The sequence below is a fragment of the Clarias gariepinus genome, chromosome 20 (genome assembly GCF_024256425.1).
Source record: "Clarias gariepinus isolate MV-2021 ecotype Netherlands chromosome 20, CGAR_prim_01v2, whole genome shotgun sequence".
NCBI classification, from domain to species: Eukaryota; Metazoa; Chordata; class Actinopteri; order Siluriformes; family Clariidae; genus Clarias; species Clarias gariepinus.
The window spans coordinates 17,967,501-17,990,856 of NC_071119.1; the positions used below are offsets into that span (position 1 = coordinate 17,967,501).

Sequence of the window (23,356 nt, forward strand, 5' to 3'; positions counted from 1 at the left end):
GAGCCTTCAAGGCTCCCGAGCTTTTGCTTTTTCCTGTAATTTATGGTTTCTGTACAGTATTTATTAAAAATGCCATAACAAAGGCAGAAAAGCCCACTCATCGTATATGTCATTCTTTAATATAAATAATACACACTCAAAAATTAACTGTTTTTATAAAAACACAAACACTCAAAACTGTAACTTTAGTGGCAGTATTATACTTCGATATCACAAGACATCATTGCATCACCAATTATCATCATAATCAGACTCACGGGAAGGAAGGTGGACTGAAGGCGGAGACCAGGGCCCCGACATAGATGGAGAGGATGGAAATGATGACGCAGGCGAGAAACAGTGATGCCAACTTGTTCACGTATTTGACACCGACGAAGACCAGAAGTGACATTAGCAGCAAGAAAATGGAGCCATATACGCGCATGTTGTTTAGCATAGCTCCCGCTTCACCCTCTGGCTCCTGGGAGTAAAAGATGGCAACTGATGGAGCGATATACATCTGTAAGAGAAGGACAAGGGAAAAAAAACAGAGCAAAAGTGTGACGAGTATAAACATAGTTAATAATTACAAAGTGTAATAGATAGAAAGTAAAAGTTCACTATATAATTAAATGATTCAGTATTAGACATGTGCCAATATTAGTTTCGTATCACAGTAACTGTTAAATCTTTGATCAAGGTATACATTTCCTTCCTGATATTCTGGACTAAATGAAATTCATTTATCAGGACTCAAAAGGAAAAGTCCTACGGAATGACTATTTATACACATGCTTTATTTTGGACTGCTTGTGGCAGTAGGAAAATTAAGATTTTAAACAATTCTGTGCTGTGAACTGAATATCGGCAACATAGTCATAATGTGAATGTGCTACGTTAAGCGCTAATCGCTAGTCTTCAGAAAGTTATTCTGAAATGATGAGCAGTGTGAGGGGGAAAAAATGAGAAAAACAGTCGCACCAGCAAGATTTCGATGGCTCCGAGGATGTACATGGACCCAGCGAAGGTGGTGCCGAGGTAAAAACACAAACCAACCGCACCTCCAAACTCTGGGCCCAACGAGCGTGAGATCATAAAATATGAACCCCCAGCTAAAGGAAGACAAGAGACACAGAGACACATAGACAGACAGAGAAAAGAAAATTAGTATATCTATGTTAGTTGTCCACGTTAAATCCTCTGAAAGTGTTATGATGTGCTACCAAGGTAAAAGGTTTAAAGTAGCGCTGCACCATAAAAATTGTAAAAGGCTGCAATTTTGTACACTATATTGCCAAAAGTCTCCGCTCTGCTCTAATCCGCTCTAGGTCAGTCAAATTCCTCCACACCAAACTCGCTCATCCATGTCATTACTGACATTGCTTTGTGCGCAGTCATGTTGGAACAGGAAGGGACCATCTCCAAACTGTTCCCACAACGTTGGGAGCATGAAAATGTCTTGTTTTGCTAAAGCATTAAAAGCATTATTTTCACTGGAACTAAGGAGCCAAGCCCAACTCCTGAAAAACAACCCCAAGTTTGGAGGTCTGTAGCTATTGATTCTGCAGACCTTTGTGAACTACGCGTCTTAGCATCCACTGTGATCTTACGTGGCCTACCACTTCAAGGCTGAGTTCCTTCGCTCCCAATTGCTTCCACTTTGTTACAATATCACTAACAGTTGGCGGCGAAATATTTAGTAGTGAGGAAATTTCACGACTGGACTTACTGCATAGGTGGCATCCCACCACAGTACCACGTTGGAATTCACTGAGCTCCTGAGAGCGACCCATTCTCTCATGAATGTTTGTATAAGCGGTCTGAATGCCTAGGTGCTTGATTTTATACACATGAAAGTGATTGGAACACCTGAATTCAATAATTTAGATGGCTGAGTGATTATTTTGGCAATATGTAGCAGGTAACATACGCATAGTCAGTCATTTATGTACTGGGGTCGCAAAATGTGGCAAAATAATCACAACATGAATACTGTATGTGGGAAAAAATAGTGCAGTCCTAAAAAAAATAAATGTTTAAATGTTAGAATTTGTTTATAAATTGTGGAACCCGTTGATTAAGCCAACAAGGTGCCATCTACAGAAGCCCTAAGTTGCAAGCTGTGATTTTTTTTTTGACCAAATGCTGCATTCATATTTTTTTAGCTCGCTTAGTTATTATTTTGTAAAAGCATATAATCAGTTTGACTTGAATTGTATTGCTCTAATCCACAATTTTATTATTAATATAAATATTATTGCTTGCAAATCATCACTATTATTATTATCTCACTGGTTTATTATTATTTCTTTTTATTATCCTCCCCCACCCCTTAGAAAAGTTATAGCACCCCTTTCCAGAGTAATCAGCAAAAAATTAAAATGGCCAAAAAAATCCCATAGATTGAAAATTTAGACCAATTTTCACGAATTCTATAGTAGAGCAAGAATTTTGGAAAATTACAAAATCAATTTTATATACGATTTTTTTATAAGAATGTTTTTATGAGAATTTCTTTCAATTAGAATTTAACATCTTTTTTCATAAGAATTTTGTAAGAATATAAAATTTATCACATTTGAATAGGCTTGCAAGCTATGTCGGGTATAAGTACCTTACAGCTAAAATAATTCGCATAATGCTATCAGCATGCTAATCATGTAAGCATTGTGCTAGCAACACGCTAATCATCTCAGAGTCATGCTAGCAACATGCTAATCACACCAGCATCATGTTAGCAACATGCTAATCATCTTAGCATCATGCTAGCAATAGGCTAATCACACCAGCATCATGTTAGCGACACGCTAATCATATTAGCATTATGATAAATAAAGGAAACATTGTAATATTGTGGCCTGAGTTTTATCATCTTTAAAAAATGTACCTCTCTAGTTAGTAAGTTGTTATTTTGATATCAATGTTTATTATATCGATGTTTGACTTACATTTTGACCTACTATGTCTGAATACATTTTTTTATGCTTTATCATTATTCTATCAAAATAAATAATATCATCAAAATAATAAAGTTGTAGGTTAATATAAAAATGCAATAATTCAAAGTACAAATAAAGACACCACGTCAGAATAATATCTTAGTGAGGCAAAAAAAAAAAAATGAAAGTAAAAAAAATAAAGTTCCTAAATCAAAATAATCTGTTCTGGGCTTCAAGAGTTGTCGATCATAGAAAAAACTTGAAGTATAACTAGAGATATTTCTCTAAATCGAAGACAGATCTTTGTTTTTTAGCACATAGATCATCCAACTCTTGTGTACTAACTAAAATAAAACTTCTATTACTCTAAAAAAAAAAAATCATTAACATTAAAGCCATTTATTCTAAGACTTACCCTACATTACAATAACAGAATACTAATGGATGTGTTTCATTTATAGGTACATAACAAAAGATATGATTACATATTGGGAGAGACATACGTACCTGGTACTACCCCATTAGTGGCAATAGCACTCATTGAGATAGCAGTCAGCATGGTCTAAGGGAGAAAGGAGGAAGGGAGAGAGATTGGTGGCGAGTTAATAAGCAACTTGTGTGTTATTTTTAAACATACAGTACCTAAACGCCTGCCCCCATCCACTAAAACTAGTAAATAAGTATAGTTCTGCATTCCTTCTTTGACTTACGCAGCAGCAGCACATGAAGACGATACACAGCGCCTGCAGGACCCCAGCCGTGCCCACAACCCAAGTGAGACGGAGGAACAGGATGACGCCGAATATGTTTTGCAGGCAAGGCAGGTATACGCCCATGAACGTACCCATCTGTGGAGACTGTGGAGTCATACATATGAGACTTGGAAATAAATACGATTATGTATAAGCAAGGCCAAAAGGCAAGACAAAAATGTCTGCTGATGTAATGTAATAAAGTATGGTGAGCTAGTTGACTAGTTTAAATGCATTGATAAAGATTAATGCAGCACAATGTGCCCTCTTCAAAACCGTAACAAGTTATTTGTTAATTTATCAGCTATAAGTGGGTTCATTCCTCGCATCACTTTTTTTTTCCTCCCGTTATGTTTCCCAGCAAGGAGGCTTACTCTTCTTCAGGTTTCATTATTGCTTCCACATACCTGTATATTCCTGATTCTGTAAGATTTTGTCATTCATGAAAATTACTCAATAGAGTAGAGAGAGAGAGAGAGAGAGAAAGAGAGAGAGAAATCACGATTTAGTTATGTATTGTGATTCTTTTTTTCCCCCGGTAATTCATGTATCGCCACAATGACTCGAAAAGCGTTTTTTTTCCCCTCCGAATTATATATATATATTTATTTATATATTTCTATCCATAGTAGTAAAATGTTGCAGTTCCTCTGTAATCCTCTCTAAACTATTCATACACCTCTTTGTTCGGAGCAAATTATTAGTTGTTTGTTTAGAATTGTAGCAAAATCTTAAAAAAATATATACTGAATTAACATATTCCATAAAATCATTATTCTAACAGTATCGCAATAAAGATCGAATCAGCACCTAGGTATCATGATAATATCCCATCGGGTGATCCCTGGTGATTCTCATCCCTCCTAATTAATCATCTAATAAAAATGCTCTACCATCAGTTAGATCATGTTACATGAGCTACAGAGAATTTACAGATACAAAGAAAACATTTGTTTTCCAATAAGGAACTGGGTTTGCACTCTCCTACAGGAAGTATGACTTCCCCTAACGTTCCCACACATCTGTGCACAAATCAAGGTCCATGAAGACACGGTTTGCTAAGGTTGACGTGGAGGAAATTGACTGACCTGAGCACTGACCTTAACGCCAATAACTACATTTAGGATGATCTGGAAGACTGACTGAGCTCCAGGAGTTTTTGCTTAACACCAGTGCCTGTTCTCGTACTCTTTTATTTAAAAAAAAAAAAAAAATCTAATCCTTACAGCCAAGCTTTAAAATCTAGTGGAAATATTTCCCAAAAGACTGGAGGTTGTGAGAGCAGCAAAATTAATGCCTGTAATTTTTCAATACATGTGATCTGCTGGAGCTAATCTGCACCTAATCTTTATGGCAGCTCAATTAGGACCAGTTACTTGGGATGAGGTATATTTTCTATATTTCTATTTTTCCATTATAGAAGAACAGGAACCTGTATTTATTTACTTAATCAGCTTATTTTGAGTTACATTATATTAGTTAATGTATTAAAAAAAAAGCTGTGGGTAATCCCAAAATAAAGTTCATTGATCAGGAATTAAAAATTGCATGTTTGCATTCATCCAAATGATAAATAAGCTAAATGAAAAAAAAAAAATGTCATTTACATTTTAGCTAAATTGTGATGTAAACTGTATATCTGTTTGTTTATAGGCAACAAAACAAGCACCCTGGAGGGTTAAGTTTTTGTATGACTAGATTTCTCATTTATGCACACTTGAGCGTGACAGAAAGTGCAGGTAGGCTGAAAATCCCAGGCCTCATCGGGGGTATGTGTGTAAACGTAGAAGGTTTTTTTTTTGTGGACAAGATGGGTGATAATACCTTGCTAGGTTTGCGTTTCTCTCCGATGCTTTCGGCCTCCTCGTGCTCTCGGGCACCCTGTGTGACGTTGGTGTAGTTGACCAGGCGCGAAAGAAGGGAGGAAACCTTTGGTCGTGTGTCCATCTCTTCCTAGAGAAAGAGAGCGAGAGAGTGAGAGAAAGACAGCACATCACTTTATTGCCTTGCCGATCTAAAAGCGCCATAAACAGATACAAATTTGCCGCTAAATGCATCTCACTAAATGCAGCTACACTTTGGCTCAGAGCCATACCTTTAAATGGCCTTTAAATGTAGCAAGGGGAAAAAAAAACACTTGCTCTATAAAGTCACAAATCAATAACCATCCTGCGCTAATGAATTCTGTTGAACGTAATGGAGTTAACAAACAATTTGGAGTTGGTCCAGAAACCTTAGATCGCAAAATGTTCAAAGTTACAGGGTCAGATATGAAAAGGTTTTTATTTACAGCTCAATTAATAAGCACTCAACAAGTGCTCACTGTATCTATAATGTGGGATTACAAGGTTGTGTCTACATATACACACCAGTGTTATATAATTAACTTCAGTATGTAAACACACAAGATGTTAATGCATAGCACAAACACACTTGCACGTATGCACACAAAACCCAGGACAAATTTAAAGCTCATTAAGCCGAACAATTTTTCACATTGGATGTTATGGACTCAACTCAACAGGAAGTAATTTTTTTTCGGTCGTTAGCAAAAACACAACCAGTGGATTTTAATGTACTCCTCCTAGTGGATTTTTACGATCGCCAACAAACAAGGGATATGTAATCACAAAATATTGAGGATGCAAAATTGAGAAAGGATTTTTGATATCTTAAACGGGTCAGCCAAGACGATGCCTTAAACTTATGCCGAAAAGTGGTTAATAACTTTCTGTGTGGCATTATATTGAGTGACATCACACTGAGTGACATCATAATATGATGTTTTTTTCCCAGCCTCTGAGGTTTTTATGGGGCAGTCTAGACATAAAATTCCCCCTTTTCTAAAATGAATTCATAATGGTTTTGGTATGTCTCCTTTAAATGTATGTGCCCACTGTCTTTCTGGGTGGCCATGGTGCAGGGTGCTTGGGCCCGCTTAACGTTGCTTGCAACTATATTTTTAGAGATGAACCAGAACTGGCTGCTTTTCAGTTTGATTGGCCGTGACCGGTGATCAGGTGATCATCCTCATATATGAACAATTCTGTGCCGAGCCCAGAAGCTTCCTAGTGGAGCAACAGAAGCAACGTGCGTTAGAAGTTGTGTGCTCAAGTTTGTTTGGAAATAATAATTATGGCGGATGACATAACAGTGATGCATGCTGCTCAGTCACGATGTTTTTTGCTTAATTTTAGGTTAAAAGTTAAACTCTTGTATTTGAAATATGTTTAAATGCTGTGCTTGATTTTTAAGTGAGAAAGCTAATGCTATAAGGAACGGGCTACATTTAATTAGGTTTAAAATTGTAACAAAATCTGGGAAGAATGTAATCGGATTGGGATATTTATAAAATCACTATGCAGTTCTAATCAAATCGGCACCTAGATATCGTGATAATATTGAATCGGGAAGTTGACCGGTGATTCCCATCCCTAAAGCCAGTATTGATTTCCTTAACACACTGTTTGTTTGTTTTTTTTAACAGCCACACTGTCTACTGCAAGGAAGGAATATATCATGACAGGATATGCGAAAAATATACAGTGCATATACATCAACAGCATAAATGAGTACACCGCACTACATTTGTCAGAAAACCTTTAGTTTCCTTTCAAAATTAACATTTTATACTACAAAATACTCCCACAAATGTAGGCCATTGATTGCAAACCAAATTTGTTAATAAATAGATTTTCCTAACAAATTCATTCAAGCCAGTGTTCAAAAATGAGTACACCCCAATTATAGTCTTAGGAGAAAAGCCACACTTAAGACTATAAAATTCTAATTAACAGGCATTTAACCACAGGTGAGTCTAATGATTCATATAAGAGGTGTCCAGCAGACAGGTGACTATAAAAGGGCATTACGTAACATAGAAAAGCCCTTCTCATTTCATGCTGTCAGCAATGGCTCCATTTGAAAGAGAAATTTCACAAAATCATTTCTTTACACAAAAAAGGTGAGGCCTATCACCTCTGCAACTATTTTACAGAGACGTTCAGGCCGTCAACGGAAGTTAACATCTCAACAGGAGCGTCTTCTGATTAGAAGTGTTAAAGAAAATCGCCATGCAAGTTTACTGCAGTTAGCTAAAGCAGTAGAAAGCCAAACTGGAGTGAACGTTTCCCGTGAAACCATACGGTGCACACTGCAGAAGAATGGCATGCATGGGTATCGTCCATGAAGGAAGCCTCTACTAAAGCCCATGCACAAAAAAGCACTCCTAGAATTTGCTAGGGCCCATGCTGAAAAAATGAAGACTACTGGGACTCCAAAACACACATTTAAAGGCTACTGTTTCATTTCTGAAGAAGAACAGGGTGAAGGTGATGGAATGGCCAAGTATGTCTTCTGATCTAAACCCAATCGAACATCTGTGGGGAATTCTGAAGCGACAAGTTGAGCATCACTCTCCATCCAGCATCCAGGCTCTACAAGAGTTAATCTTGAAGAATGGAAAAAGATGGAAAGATAGAAAAAGATGCCAACTTGTTCATTCCTTGCCTAGAAGACTTGGTGCTGTCCTTAAAAATCACGGTGGTCATACAAAATATTAAATGTAGTAGTTTTTTTTTTTTTTTTGCAGGGTGTGTTTATTTTTGCTTCAACCAATTTGGCTAAAACTGAAGATTTTGTGATCCAAGTTTTATTATTAACCTTAATTTCATGTTATTAACAAGTGTTCAATAAAACTCTTGTAAAAATTTTGGAAATTGTTCTTTTGTTAATTGAGCAATAAAATAAACTTATAAAGCACTAACACTGGAGACTCCTTCCAAAGCTACTGATAAAAAACATTTTTTAGAAAACATGTATACACCATATCCACAATTACTTACTGTAGGAATTATAACTTGAACACATTAAATCATTGAGTGTGTTAATATAAACCTTGTATCATATTTAAAAATTTGACATTAGAAAAAAGTTTAGTGCTTAGACTACAGTGGCTGTAGTTAAAGTAGTTGCTGTGATGTGACACAAACCTCAAACAGAGCCAGGTTTCGGTCATAGAAATCATCATCGTCAACGGTGTGACTGTTGTTGATGTACACATTGGAGATTTTAGAATTTCCATCTGAGTGAAAAACAGAAGTAGTAGAGAGACAGATTATAAACGTGTGATATGAAACGCCTACGATACAGATTTCTCTGTATGACTGTGAGATATGTTTCTGGGTGTGTGTGTGTGTGTGTGTTAGAGAGAGAGAGCGAGAGGTACTGCAGTAGCTGAACTGTCACACTTTGTTTTACCAGGCTTAGTGACTGTGTCAGCATTATTACTCTCACTTCCCTTCCCACACACACCCTGAATCAGCGACACTCCTTACACACATATACCACACGAAGCAAATATCAAAATCCGTCGGGGACACACTTCTTTCTTTCTAATAATTCGACTCACAGCTGTGCCTTTGTGTGTGTCATGTGCAGTCATTCAAGCAAACATTAGGACTTCTGAGGAAACCCAAGTCGCTATGTAGAGGGAAAAAAAACAGTCTGCGTTAATATGCCTTAGAAAGGAATTCCTAGTTAATTACTAAAGAGGTTTCATAAAGAAAGATAACAATGAGTCAGATTTATATTGACCTATTTATTCCTTATGGAGATAATTATTTTAGCTAGCACGGTTTTATATGGACTTTAACATTAGTGTCAAAAATCCAAACCAAGTATCCAAAACCGACTTACAGACATTCGAGTTATGAATTTCCACAGATACGAACAGACTGGAGAAATGAGTCGGCCTCACCGGTTTCAATGAATCAGTCCGGGAGCACGATGATAGAACAGTACAGCTGTTTTGATGGTAAATAATCCTAATTTCAGAAAATTTTCAACGAGACAGAGTTCACAGTCCAATACAGTGGAAAACAGCTCTGAGACAAAAGGGTGTCCAGGATTCCTCCCGCGATTTAAAGGCGTGAGATTAATTTCCTTAGGCACAGTTACAGTTTTTGGCCACATGATGGGGAACGAGCACGGAGATTTATTCAAGTGGATTGGTATGCTTTACATTGTATATTCGTGTCAAAGGCGTACAAGTCTCACTTTGTCTGATTTAAGAACAAATACGACTTACAGACATGCTCCCGGAATGGAGCTAGTTCGTAAGTCAGCGACGATCTGTACTAGTTTCTAAGTCTTCCTTAGTCAGTGTACTGAAACAGATTAAACAATTAGAAAACAATATTTTGGGCATTTATTAAATTTTATGCGTACGAGAATTGATCTTTAACATTCCACAAATTTTTTAAAAGCACACATCAAGATATTTATTTTTCCTATATTAGCTCCTGCGATTACTTAAGCAGGGAAATTTTCTGTGGTCGCTCTCGTCAGCAAGCTTTCATGAGAAGCCAACGTCTATTTCTACTATTGCAAGGACTGGTGTGGAGAAAACGCTCTCTGATTACAGATACGGCAGGCTCACAAAATAAATATCACCCTTCCAAACAACTGAGACAGATACGCTTGCAGGAAAACATAAAAACTGAGCTTTGCTTATCTGTTTACCTGTTCTGTACAGTGCATGCCAAAAGTGTGCTTCTGACCACCAAGGAACGAAGAAAAAGAGAGAATTTTAAAAAATTCTACCATTGGACCGGTCCAAACACTATTGTATCATTTAATTAACAGAGTAGATAAATAGTTATCTCATCCAAAGTGCAAGTGCACATTCCCAGCATTCACATGTATTTGGGCTTTGAGTCTTTTGTAGCATTTTGCATTTAATCATTTGTACATAACGTTCTCTCTGGGATGCTGGAAAACTGCTTCTTTTATCACCTTTCATGTGGAATCTGTCAAAATCTTTTACACAGGTGACACGAAGTCTTAAAGTAAGACTGAGCCCCAAGAGACTGGTTGGTAGGGAAAACAAACAAACAATTTAGTAATTTGTTCATCATCTTTGCTTATCCTGTACAACAGCAGGTGTATGGAATTAAAATTTAAGAAGGTTCGGTCGATAAGTTTATGCTTGTGTTAGGAGTCAGATCGCTCTCTCCATGCAGTTATTGTAAATCAAAAATAAGCATTTAAAAATTTCTGAAGCAATTCAATAATATTTATTGTCAATTTTTAGTAACGACATTAAACGTGGACAGTTTAAACTTTGATTGCCCTGTACATTTTCTTGGATTTGTATTGAATACAAACAACAATTTTTTGCAATTTTCACTTGCTTATTCTTGCCGAACTATAAAAAAATGTGAAATCAGAGTCCTTTCTCTGTCATTACGGGCTCTCAATTCGGGTATTTTACACGCCCTCGCCTCAAACCGCTGCGAATATGCTTGCTCTAACGTGTTTTGTCTCACAGTTTTAGGACAAGTTAGACAAACAGGTTTTAGGGTATTTGTCCTGCAGGAGGAATAAACATATTGATCCGTCCATTCATCTTTTGAACAGTTTTTATGGTCTACTTTGCTTTTCTTGCTGTGAGCCATGCTGGATCACACTTTAGTTTCTGCTTATTGCACATTCTGTCCATACACCATACAACTATATTGCACCGATTGGCCTTGATGAGCGACACATATAGCCACACCCAACTTGAGAGGGAACGCGCTAGATTGCTGCTATATTCAATATTCTTGTTTATCTGAAAAGCATGAGGGTCCGGTCCGGGTTGGGATGCAGTCCGCCAGTTAGAGATGCCTGATGTACAGGGTAGCATGGGGGCTGGAGCCTTTCCGTTATCCCAGGAGACTTTGGCACAGGTCATGGTACACCCTGAATAGGGTGCCAATGCTTTGCAGAACACACACATTGCCGCTTGGAACGTTCACATATATCTAATTTTCTTTTTAGATGCTACTACTGCTATTACTACTACTACTATTATTAATAATATTAATAATAATATGCTTCAGTACAAAAAATATACAGTTTTGTGGAAGTCAATGTGAGCAAAAGATTTTAATTTATTCTATGTTACAATTAAAAAAACAACAACAGAAAAAAAGTGCTAGTTTTTCTGATCAATTAGTTGGCCACGAAACAAGTGCTTAATTGATCATTCGATGTAAAAATCAATGTTATGGAGTAAATTTATACACGTGGTCTTATCCAAATAAGAACAGTGTGAACTAAAAAACAAAGTCCTTTAGTTTTGACCTTCACAGATAAATCGAAGCATTGAGTCATTTTACTGTAAACTGCACATATCTTGTGACCAACAATACTGAAGAGATGTGATACTAGCGCTCCTCCTTTTCTAACTGTCCCTCTGTCCCTCCGTCACCCCACCAATTCTTTCCTGCACTCACACATGATCTATATTTGGAAATGAATTGAGATATTTGGTTGCGTGGAAACAACTGTGTGTTGTTCTAGTTATGCTCTAACATAAATGTTTCAGAATTCTCTGCCAGGTTTTTTTTTCCTGTAAAGCTTCCTGTTTTAAGTCACTGAACGTTCTGTCCTGACTCCACAACTATGATGAAATGACTACTGTTTTAGAAAAGGCGGAAAAAAAAAATACTGGCGTAGATAAGTTACAGATAGAGGGATTTGGGTTTAAAAACTGGTTGCACCATGTGTTGCACAACAGTAAATGTTTTCTGTACTGCAGCTAAACTAGTTTTCTTCCAGCTGCATCAGGTAGTGCAATGCTCACGGCAGAAACGTCTCACCAATTCGCTATACACGACAGTAGCGTGCAAGAGTGTTCATATTTTGCTGCTTCCAAAAAGACAGGCTTTTTTTTTTATTTTATTATTTAATCCTGAGGAATAGTTCTACAGGCTCCCTGAAGAAAGGCTGCCAATTTTAGTCCTGTCCCTGACCGGTTTCATTGGAATGTGTTTGTTTGTCACAATGACCTATGAATCATTTAAGCATACAATACATCTAACTTAAGGCATGAACCAGTGAGAAACAGATGATCAGGGCAGTGATTAGTATACTGGTGATGTTGAATGTTAAGTGGTTGGAACAGACGAGAGGGGAAATGAGGTCGCTGCTGAAGTTGTTACATAAACATAGTCTATACCCCTTCTCCTGTACAGGGTCAGGTGGGCGTGGATACTTGTGGCACAAGATTTGGAACAATTTGGGAACGCCACTTAACGTAATCAGCATGTCTTTGGACTGTGGGAGAAATGAACTCGGAGCGGAATCAAACTCTCAACCCTACTGGTGTGAAGCCACAGTGCTAACCACTACGCCACTGTGCCACCTGTTACATAAACCACCAATGTTTTTAATTATATCTTTATATAATTTAAATTTATATTATAGCCTGTCGCAGTAAAACATTCTCTAACTTTTTTTAATTAATTTACATAATTTTAAATAAAAAGCAAACAATTAAGTAACTATATCTCAAAATTTGAACATTAAAAAACATAAACCATTTTTTAAATTTTTTATTATTTACTTTTTTTTTTTTTTGTTAAGATAAATAATTTATGAAAAGTTTCTCTGAAAAAATAAATAGCCTGGAAAACAGCTGAGCTGTGTGAAACCCCCTGGTTTAAACCCCTACAATTGTGTAATCGGAATGACACAGATAAAGCATTTTAATGTCCGGTCACGGAAGCTTTATGCAACATTCATTTCCTACATTTCCATGCTAAAGACATCCAGAGCCATCGAATTTCCTGGGAGTGAACCTTTAAGTTCAAATTATTTTAACCCACAAACACACCTGCTTAGGCTGCCATGCATACTAAATAAATATCTTGTTGCCTATATTCGGTCTGACAGAGGAATGGGGTCTTTCTCACCCAACCAGCAGAATTACCGTAACAATGGCTATGGCATCCATGAAACTCAAAATCACTGGGAAACTGGATGTTTTGCTGTTTTCGTCTATTTTTGTTTACTGTTCACTCTTTGATTGTTTTTACAAACTCCGTAGTTAGTTGCATAAACATAATGCACTTTTGGTTCCAAGTTTCTTGTCTGACTGCCATTAAGCCAAATAAAGCAAAAAAATATATATATATATTTTTCACTTTTTCACTTTTTCATCTTCGATTCGCACCTCTATGGTTGGGGGTTAAAATCTTGCCTTCAGTCTGTATTGCAGGCTTACTGGTATATTCAATTTCCCAAAAGTATACAACTGGGTGTGAGAGTGTATCTGTGTTTCCGTGCTGAGCTGGCATCCAATTAGGGTGTTTCCCCATTAGTGTTGGGTGTAATTAGAGTATTTGGATTACTTTTTTAATGTAACGAGTAATCTAACGCGTTAGGTCCGCCATTTAAATACTTTCAAAATTTTACTTTCATTTTCTAAAATGTAATAATATTCTGTAATGTAATTGTAATTCTGACAATTTATGTAATCCGTGAGCCAGTCATTCCCAATCCGTTAGTGTGTATGTGTGTGAAAGTTGTCCTACAAAAGTAAAATTTCAAAGCTGACAATTTATATCTTACCGTGTTCATGGTGACTTCGGTCCGGCGTGTCCTCGCTGTTGCTGACGCTCTCTCGTGAGCCGAAGCGCACTCGCCCGCTGTTGCGTGAGCCAGTGTCTGGCGATGCGTCCGACAGGCCTGGGACGTCCTCGGCTTTGGTCGGCGTTACGGTGAAGCGCACCGAGGACGCCATTGGCTCGCGGGGCTGCTGGGAATCCGCCATGGTGACGCTTTTGATGGAAATCGGTTGATGACGAATCTCAGCTAATAGGGAGAGTGAGAGTCGAGACTATGTGACACGTCGCCATTGAACCTGGGTTCGGGGAGTGTATGGATAAAAAGATTTTTTGTTTTTCCTCAGATTTAATTTGATATATAGACTACTCTGAACGCTATGGATGAGCTAAGGACTATGAGTTTACAAGTGAAGGGTAGCCCAGAAGGGTACAGTGTACTAGGTCTAAACTCTAAAGGCTGCAGCGTAAGAGAGATTATGTGTACCTTGGTATTAAAAATGGATTCTAAGTTAAGAATGTTTTCGAGAGGTAGGAAAGCTGTTAGGAAAGAGTGAATGTAAGATTTTTTAATGGACAGTGTGTGCTTCAAAATTGGCTTTAATTGGAAAATCAGGAAATGGAATAAACGTTACGGTTTTGGATTTATTTGTTTATTGAAATATGGTGTGGTCCTGCCAGTTAATCTTCTTCTTCTTCTGATGGAGCACCTATAGAATCTTGCTAGCTAAACTGGTCAGAACTACTTATATCTGAGGTATACTGATGTGAAAGGGCTTGTGTAGAAGGAAAAGAAAAAAAGGAGAGAGGAAATACAAGAAAAGTGGGACACTGTTAGTAAAGACAAAATAACCATTCATTGTTGGTCAGAAACATATAATGAGGGTATACAGTCGACCCCGGAAATTCGTGGGGAGTTAGGCTCCCAGAGTAACCGTGAATTGTAAAAAACTGCGAATTTTAGATATGGTCAAAAAAAAAAGCCTATTTTTATAGTTTAACCCTAAATATGCTCCCAAAACACTTTACTTCCATTTCAAACTCAGCTTACATAGAAAAAAAAGAATGTAAAGTTAAACCTGTATACTGTACAGTACTGCTGTGTCTCCTGCAGTGCTAGAATGTAAAATACCGATGTTACCCCTATATGCACTGTAATATATACAAGCGCATTTTCTTTGGGTATTGTAGGGTAAATACAGTAATAATTTACAATCCGTTTTCCTTTATGGTTGCTTTGTGTTCTCTCTACAGTAAAAAAAATTACACATTATTATATTTTATATGGAAATTTAATTGACATTAATATTTGTGTTACAGAATTATTTTGTTATATTGTTCTTAATAGTTAGTAAAATTATATACTGCCAAGTGCAGTTTCAGTGAACTTGCAGGGGTTTCTGCGAACAATTATTATTTCGGTTATAAGGTCAAATCCACGATCATCTAAGGCACAAACTCTGAACCACGACTTTGCAGGGGTTGACTGTACACAGATCAGCCATATCATTATGACTGCCTGCTTATTAAGAAGGTCCCCCTTTTGCCACCAAAACAGGTGTGACACCTTTCTAAGAAAACCAGCATTAACCTCTTTGGCGATTTGAGCTACAGCAGCTCTTCTCCTGGATCAGACTACACTCCCCATGCGCATCAATAAGGCTTGGCCGTCCATGACCCTGTCATCCTTTTTATCGGTTTTCCTTCCTTGGACCACTTTTGGTATGTCCTGACCACTGCGGACCAAAATATCTCACAAGAGCTGCAGTTTTGGAGTTGCTCTGACCCAGTCGTCTAGCGGTCACACTCTGTCAGTAGCTACACGGACACAATATTTCGCAGCTGGAAGTGGGCAAGATGTATTAGGCAGCAAGTCAATGTTTTATCCCTGAAGTCAATGTGGTGGAAGCCGGAAAAAAAGGGCAAGCACTAAAGATTTGAATGATTTTGACAAGGTCCGAATTGTGATGGGTTGATGTCCGGATCAGAGGAATTCCAAAACTGCAGTTCTTGTTGGCATGATCCCGCTCTGCAGTGGTCCGAAGGTGGTGCAAGGAAGTGCAATAGGAAGGTGTCAGAAAACAGGTGCATCACTGTTTTGGTGGCAAGAAGGGGCTACTCAATATTTGGCAGGTGGTCATAATGTAAGTCTCTGAGGTAGTAAACTTGTTCTGATATAAATCAAAGCGTGGTGTTTTGTATGATGTAGTTATTACACAGAAGCAGTTTCAACTGGCTGAAACTGAGGACACAGGCACAACGCTGTAGGTTTCAATTTATTAATTTTTTTTTTTAGATTTTGTTTTCAGACCATATGGAGTTGTGACGCAGGTGATGAAACTGAAACGAAACATATGTTTAAGGGAGGATATCACACCGTTGTAAGTGTGATATGAAGCCCTGAAGAGAACTGTGTGTAAACCTAAGTGAACACCGAACGCTTTTAACGTCAGATAAAGGAGAAAGAGACTGACTAGCCGTGTAGCTAGCATCCATTAAGCCAATTATCATTCCAGATCAGGCCGGTTTTTCAATCTAGAGGAAAACCGCACGCGGGAGTACTAAAATGTGAGTGGAAGATGGCGCGCGAAACATTATCGTTAGCAGGTAAATGATTTCAAACGCTTTTAACGCTGCTATTACATCATACATATAACGTGCAGTCGCGGCTTAGCTCGTAAGCTAGCTAATATCATGAATAATAATAAAACACCGCAAACCCAACAAGTCTACAAACAGCAGGTGAGTGTCAGAAGAACCCCCATCTCTCTCTCACACACACACACACTTCACCTTCATTGCGCGTTTTCATTTTAAACTATGCACTGATTGTTCGACATTAGCGAAAAACACATCATGACACGTCCATAGTCACACACACAAAAGAGAAATCGAGCTACCTTTGTCACCTGGCGAGCAGGGAATTCCGTGTGTTCCGCGTCATAAAATTTACAGGCTAGAACAATAAAGTGAACACGAAAGCACTCGCGCGCGCTAGTTATCCCTCGGTGTCAAGTCAAACCAGCGACGTCTGACAGCATAAACTCCGGCGCGCGCGAGCACGTTCGGGCTTTCCTCCTCCTCCTTTTGTCGTCTCTCCCTTTTTGGTGCTTACGCTGCCGCAGTGCACCATGGATAACGGAGGCGTTTAATAAACAACCATATCGCACAAGGAAACACACAAACGTTCCTACAAATCGATCCTTTTATTCAACATCAGGCATTTCGTCACAAAAAAGAATATTTATATATATAAAAAAAAACAGCTAATTGTGTTAATGTTGAAGATCTGTGCCACCATCACGTGCACCTCACACACATACACACTTTTTTCTTAATTAATGTTCGTTTCTGTGCATTTCACAGGACAGGTCGTGGCTGCTGGGTGAGCAGGAGGCCAAAGCGTTTCTTCACGGTCACTCGGTGTCTGGAAAACTTGTCGTCAGGAGAGAAGCGAGCCGGATGGGCAGAACTGGTCGGCCGTCCCTCTGGATCCACTTTCTGTTCAAATATAACATTTTTTATTTATTAACACTTAATACTTGGAAAAGACTACGTGTGCGTGTGGACAGTGTTGCACTAATTTCTGTGGCATCTATAATCCTAGACGTTTTCACGAATATACATCATTTGTATCAACAGTCACTGCTGCTAAACAAAACGTCTCACCTTCAGTGTGTAAACTCGCTCTCCGTTCTCGTTAAGGTAAAACTGCAGAAACATGGCTGCGGATTATTTACCAGACTTCCTCCAGTTATATATTGTTTTGTTGTATATTCGCTTTATAGTTTTCTATTCACGACAGTTTTCACACGCGAGTTTGTGAACACGCGCTATCCTCCACGATTTCAGCCACCGGATATCCGGGAACGTCTTCCCTCGCGCATGCTGGGAAACTGAGTTTCCCCGCTCCCCCTCCTTTGCAACTGGTAGGCAACTTCTAGGTGCGTTATCGCCACCTGCTGGACTGGAGTGTGAAACGTGCTATATATTTTCTCTGTCGTTTTCTGCTCATTTCTAGTCCAGGCCTCTTGCATGGTTTCTCCGAGATTTTATCTTTTCTTGTAATATCTATTGCAGTTTATCACTATATGTGTTATTGTTTCCTTTTGAAAAAATATCTAATAAAATCATATTTTCAAAGATTAATGTTTGCCTTTTATGACTTTATGACTTTATTTATGACTTTAATTTATTTTTTTTGTATTTTGAAAAGCTGTTCACTGCTGGTTAAATGAGTCTGATTAATCCACAATAATAATAATAATAATAATAATAATAATAATAATAACTCAGCTCATATGATCTCAAAACATTGGTAATGGAAAATCGCAAAGGGACTTTTGATTACTCAAACGGTTTAGCAATGCCGATTGCCAAAACTTCCTGGGTGACATCATATTATGTGACATCACATAGAGTGACATCAGCATCTAGAACTTTTTAGAGGTCTTTTGCTCAAAGGCACAAAGGTTGTATGTTGCACCTGGACGGTGTTTGCGCTAGTCAACGATGGCGATGGTGCAGGTGCTTGGTCCAGCTCATATTTTTCCTTCCTGTTTACCAGCAGTTGGCATTCCTTATGTCGCCTTACTGCCACCTTTAGGTCTTGATCTCCATCATCTTGTTTTCCATTTTAATCCTCTTTTCTTGTCTCAGTATCCTTTTTTCAACCCATTAAGTATTTAATGGGTTGTCCTTAAGAAACCCATTAAATACTTTTTTTCTTGTCCTTTTTCTCCATTTTCTAAAATACGTTTCACAGTGTATTTATCCTTTCCAAGTTCTTGTCTTCTTCATGTTTGCTGGAAGTTGGCATCTGTACAACCGTCACCCTCTGGCCCTACCTAATCTCATTTCTCTTATGTGCTTGCTAGTTGAAAAGTCGGGTCTCCGCGATTCCATTCATGAACTGTGGATTGATTTGATATTAAAATATAATAAAAATAACTAATGTAAGTTCCTGGGTTTTGCATGAAAAAGAAAAAAGCAAATGTGACAAAAGTTACCAGGAGAACTCTGGCATTTTCTCCAGCACGCTCAGTAAAACCTTACAACTGCTTGATAGAACAGCACAATTTAACACTACTGATGAGCTTTTTTACACCAAATACTTACTATGTTTATTTTATTACTTTTTAAAGAGGTTTCTTTTATGTAGAAATGTTTTCAAATGCACCTTTTCCTATGTCTTTTTTTTTTTTTTTTGATGTTTCCAGTAAGTAAAACAGCTGTTATCTCCATGCAAAACCCAGGAGCATACATTTGTCTTTCTTGTTTTAATCTCAAATCTGAATCTGTCTTCAGTCTAAAACAAAAATCATCGAAGACAATTGATAAGTTAACTGTATCTGCTCCCGAAGTTTCTGTGACATCTTCGTCTGAATATTTTTGACCCTGAAAAGATTACAGGAAAGCCTGCTCCCCATCTCATATTAGCAGCATCATGTGAAGTAAAACTAGAACATGTAATTTCAATTGAGCGTTCATGGTCATAAGGAGACCATGCATTTTGAAGCTACTGTACATCAATACTTCCTTCACAGCATAAAAGAAAGTGATCTAACGTCACTACATACACCTGATGTCGCTTATGCTTCACACTTTTTTTTACCCATGATATGCTAAAGAACTTACTGATCTCAGATCAGCTGCTTGTGAGCTATGCAGCACCAGTACATGTGGTTAAAAATAATTCAGTACATTTGAAACACCACATCCTACTTGTGAATATCCTGCTCAACCTCGGATGATGGACTAAAGATAAATGATCTAGCCCAACTGAAAAATATTACATGCCTCAGCTCTGAAGTGACACAAGAAACAAATGTATTGCAAAATTTTAGATGTATTTTTTCAAATCCATGAAATAGAGCCAAACTCAATATCAGTTTAAACTCTTGTGCAGGTTATTGGCCAGAGAGCCCTTATAAAAGAACAGAAACTTACCTCACTTAGGGGTTTTTACACTGTGTTAACCTTGGACATCCTGCTTTATATATCATTCTTACAACCATTTTATTTGCCTTTATTACAGCTATCTAAACCACCAATGTAAACCACCGTAACATTTTTTCGTGGGGGGCCTGGAGCCTATGCCAGGTTACTTAGGGCAAGAAGCGGGGTACACCCTGGACAGGGTGCCAATCCATCGCAGGGCACACACACATACACTCACTCACACACTATGAGCAATTTGGGAAACGCCAATTAGCCTAATCTGCAGGTGTTTGGGCTGTGGGAGGAAAACCGGAATAGCTACTCATTCTGTTTATTATATTATGTCATTAGCTGCATTTTATTACTGGAATTATAGGCAAAATTTAAGCATGTAGATGTTTTAGAGGGTCTTTTTTATTAAAAATGTAACATTTTAATTTATTTCTGTTAAAAAAAACTAAATGAACAAATTGACTCATTCATTTTGATTTTGAAAATGCTTCAAACATCCCATCACTAATTTATTCAACCAGCATCAGTATTTCATTTGAACATGAATTCCACCCCTTCATTGTCACACATTTAGCCCGCCAATACTATGCAATTTAAACCAAATATGCATTACGAATCCCAACAAATTTGTGTAAACAGATCATGCTGTGGCATGAGTACTGTACGGTAAGAAGTCCTGATCTAAAGGTATTAACATACTTTATTTAATGATCAAACTCACCAATGTCCAAATAAACGACCAACGACATACACTGATGCGCTTGTTCTAATACATAATCTGTATATTAATAACTCTTTACACATAACAAAGCCTAATAATAAATATATAATACATAAACAGTTACAATACTTATGCTATATTTGCACCTAGAAGTGGGTGGGATATATTAATCAGCGAGGGTTTTTCCTGAGGTTTATGTGTTGGAAGCAGAAAAAATAGACATGCATAAGGATTTAAGTGACTTTGACAAGGACCAAATTGTAATGGCTATAGGACTGAGTCAGAGCAACTCCCAAACTGCCAAAAGTGGTGCAAGGAAGGAAAAGCAGTGACCCGCAACAGGGTTTTGAGTGGTCAAGGCTCACTGATGCATGGGAGGAGTGAAGGCTGGGCTGTGCGGTCTGATCCAAAGGAAGGACGACTCCAGATTAAATTGTTAAAAAGTTAATGCTGGTTTTTATAGAAAGGTGTGGGAACACCTGAAATGTGTAGGACTGTTTTAGTTGCAAAAGCGGGACCTATTTAATGTTAGGCAGGTGGTCATGTTATAGCTCTCTGACATCCAGCTTTTTTAATTGCCTTGTCCAGTCTGTTCCTATCTGACACCTTGATGTTACAGCCAGTAACATCACGTCTAGCCATTCTATAACAATAAACGTAACTAACAAATGGATTAGTTTTAAAAAGGTTACTCTTAAAGTATTAAAAAGTTCAGTTTATCAATAAATTTAAAATCGTTTGCAAATTGCTGCTACAAAAGGAGAAAGACCTCAGAATATGAAGCATGCTTATCTACGTTAAGGTGGAACATTGTGGAATTATGTCTCATAACAGCAAGCTCCATCATATTTTACTGCTTTTTTTACTAAGGGCAGATGTACATCATTAGCCCTGAAGCAAGTAAATGTTTGAATATAGACTATGTTTAGACTAAGTTTCCAGAGAAATTTGTTGTTTTGAATATCATTCTCCATTAACTGAGCAAGAAAATGCTTTTGTGATGAGAGGACTTAAAACCAGTTGATATTCCAAATAGTTTCCTCAAGAATTAAGAACTAAGCAATGAGATCATTTTAAGAGTTTTTCATTTTTATTAAATTATTATACAATCTATGCCTGGAAACCAGCTTGTTTCCACAACATCTATATCATATGATATGACTGTTTGTTTAGGTTCATGGAATTTGAAAAGAAGTAGCTGGAAGGCACCAGGACACAGCAAGAGCCAGCGATGATAAATGAATTTTCATTTCAAACCAGTGAAGAATTAGGGTAAGTCCGAATGCAAGATAAAAATAAGGAAATAAACATTAGTAAATACTAGCTTTAAAAACACAGTAAATGAATTACATAAACACATGATATGAACATTGAACATTATTTATTTTCCTTCTGGAAGAAATGTTCTAGTTGAGTCCTAATATAGAAAATGATTAGGCAGTGAATACTGTAGTAGTAAAAATTCTAATTCTTATTTGTTACATACACAAATATACACAATATGATATGTTGAAATACTTACACGACTGTCTGTGACCAGTAGAAAAGAATATAAAATAGAGTCTACAATATGGAGTGATTTGTTACAATAAAACAAAGTATAAAATAAAAATATATAATATAAAATATATTATTAACATATAATAATATAGAATACATATTTTCAATATATTCTACTTAATATATACTGTATGTATGTAAGTACTGTATATGGAATGTGCAGTGTATGCAATATAATATACTGTTATATATACTGTAATATAGTAGTGTATGGAACCTGCTTGAAAAGGCAATAAAGTGGGATCATGAAGGATCTGGAGTCAAACATCAAAGAAGGTTACAAGATTGCTGTAAAGTGGAAGAAGGAGAACTAATAAAAGCTCAATTAGCTTTGTACCCAAGTTTTTGGCACTTGCTTCTTTCATTGAGGTTTTTGGGAATTCGCATATGCAAGCCCTCGTAAGGTCCTGCCACAGCGTTTAAATTGGATATAGGTCTGACTAGATCATTCCAAAACCTTGATTCTTTTATTCCTCAGCCATTCCAATATAGATTTAGTGATGTGCTTCAGATCATTGTCGGGTTGGAAGACCCAATTTGGACCAACATTTAGCCGTCAGACAGATGGCTTTCCATTTGCCTTTAGAATACTCTGCTATCCAAAGGAGTTCATGGTTGATTCAATGACTGCAAGGTCTTCAGGTTCTGTCCTGGTGGGTCAGTGTCAACACCGAAACACACCCACTGAACCTGGCAATTAACACATTAGTTAAATCAGCTGTGTTTGAGCAGAAGAATCACTCTGGTCCTCCAGGACTGGAGCTGAAGATCCCTGTTCTAAAGAATACAAGGCAGTGGAAAGAGAGCTCATGCAAGCGGAAGGAGCACCTTCAAGTGTGTTACACCACCCCTAATGGTGCGTGAGCAAGCAGTTTGCAAAGAGTCGGCTGGCGTCATGTTGTTCGGCTTTAATGTGGGAGCCCACTAGTAACAGGTGGGAATTGGAGAAAATTCAGGGTGTGAAGAACAAAATTAAGTTCACATGACACACTGAGGAGATCCCCTAAACTTTAAGAAAGCAATTATGTAATCTTTTCCAAGGAGAACTATTTAACATGCAAG

General features: G+C 37.6%; 2 protein-coding genes across 3 annotated transcripts in view; both read right to left on the reverse strand.

The window, feature by feature from the left end:
• The window catches only part of LOC128508329 (solute carrier family 12 member 6-like), a 35,672-nt gene extending 18,538 nt beyond the window's left edge, over window positions 1-17,134 (reverse strand). The window contains exons 1-8 of one of the 2 annotated variants that reach the window (XM_053479608.1): window positions 16,962-17,134; window positions 14,069-14,360; window positions 8,662-8,753; window positions 5,495-5,623; window positions 3,629-3,775; window positions 3,426-3,480; window positions 961-1,091; window positions 258-499 (exon numbers count right to left, since the gene is read on the reverse strand). In XM_053479608.1, coding sequence (XP_053335583.1) covers window positions 258-499; window positions 961-1,091; window positions 3,426-3,480; window positions 3,629-3,775; window positions 5,495-5,623; window positions 8,662-8,753; window positions 14,069-14,270 — 998 coding nt within the window. In that variant the 5' untranslated portion in view covers window positions 14,271-14,360; window positions 16,962-17,134. Of the gene's footprint in view, window positions 1-257; window positions 500-960; window positions 1,092-3,425; window positions 3,481-3,628; window positions 3,776-5,494; window positions 5,624-8,661; window positions 8,754-14,068; window positions 14,838-16,961 lie in introns of both variants that reach the window. The other variant, XM_053479607.1, reaches the window with a different exon arrangement.
• Window positions 17,135-17,248: 114 nt separating this feature from the next.
• Window positions 17,249-17,984, reverse strand: nop10 (NOP10 ribonucleoprotein homolog (yeast)). The gene is made up of 2 exons (XM_053479609.1): window positions 17,731-17,984; window positions 17,249-17,562 (listed from the first exon to the last, which is right to left on the reverse strand). The coding sequence occupies exons 1-2, from the start codon at window positions 17,782-17,784 to the stop codon at window positions 17,422-17,424; spliced, it is 195 nt and encodes a 64-aa protein (XP_053335584.1). The 5' UTR covers window positions 17,785-17,984; the 3' UTR covers window positions 17,249-17,421.
• Window positions 17,985-23,356: the final 5,372 nt, after the last annotated feature.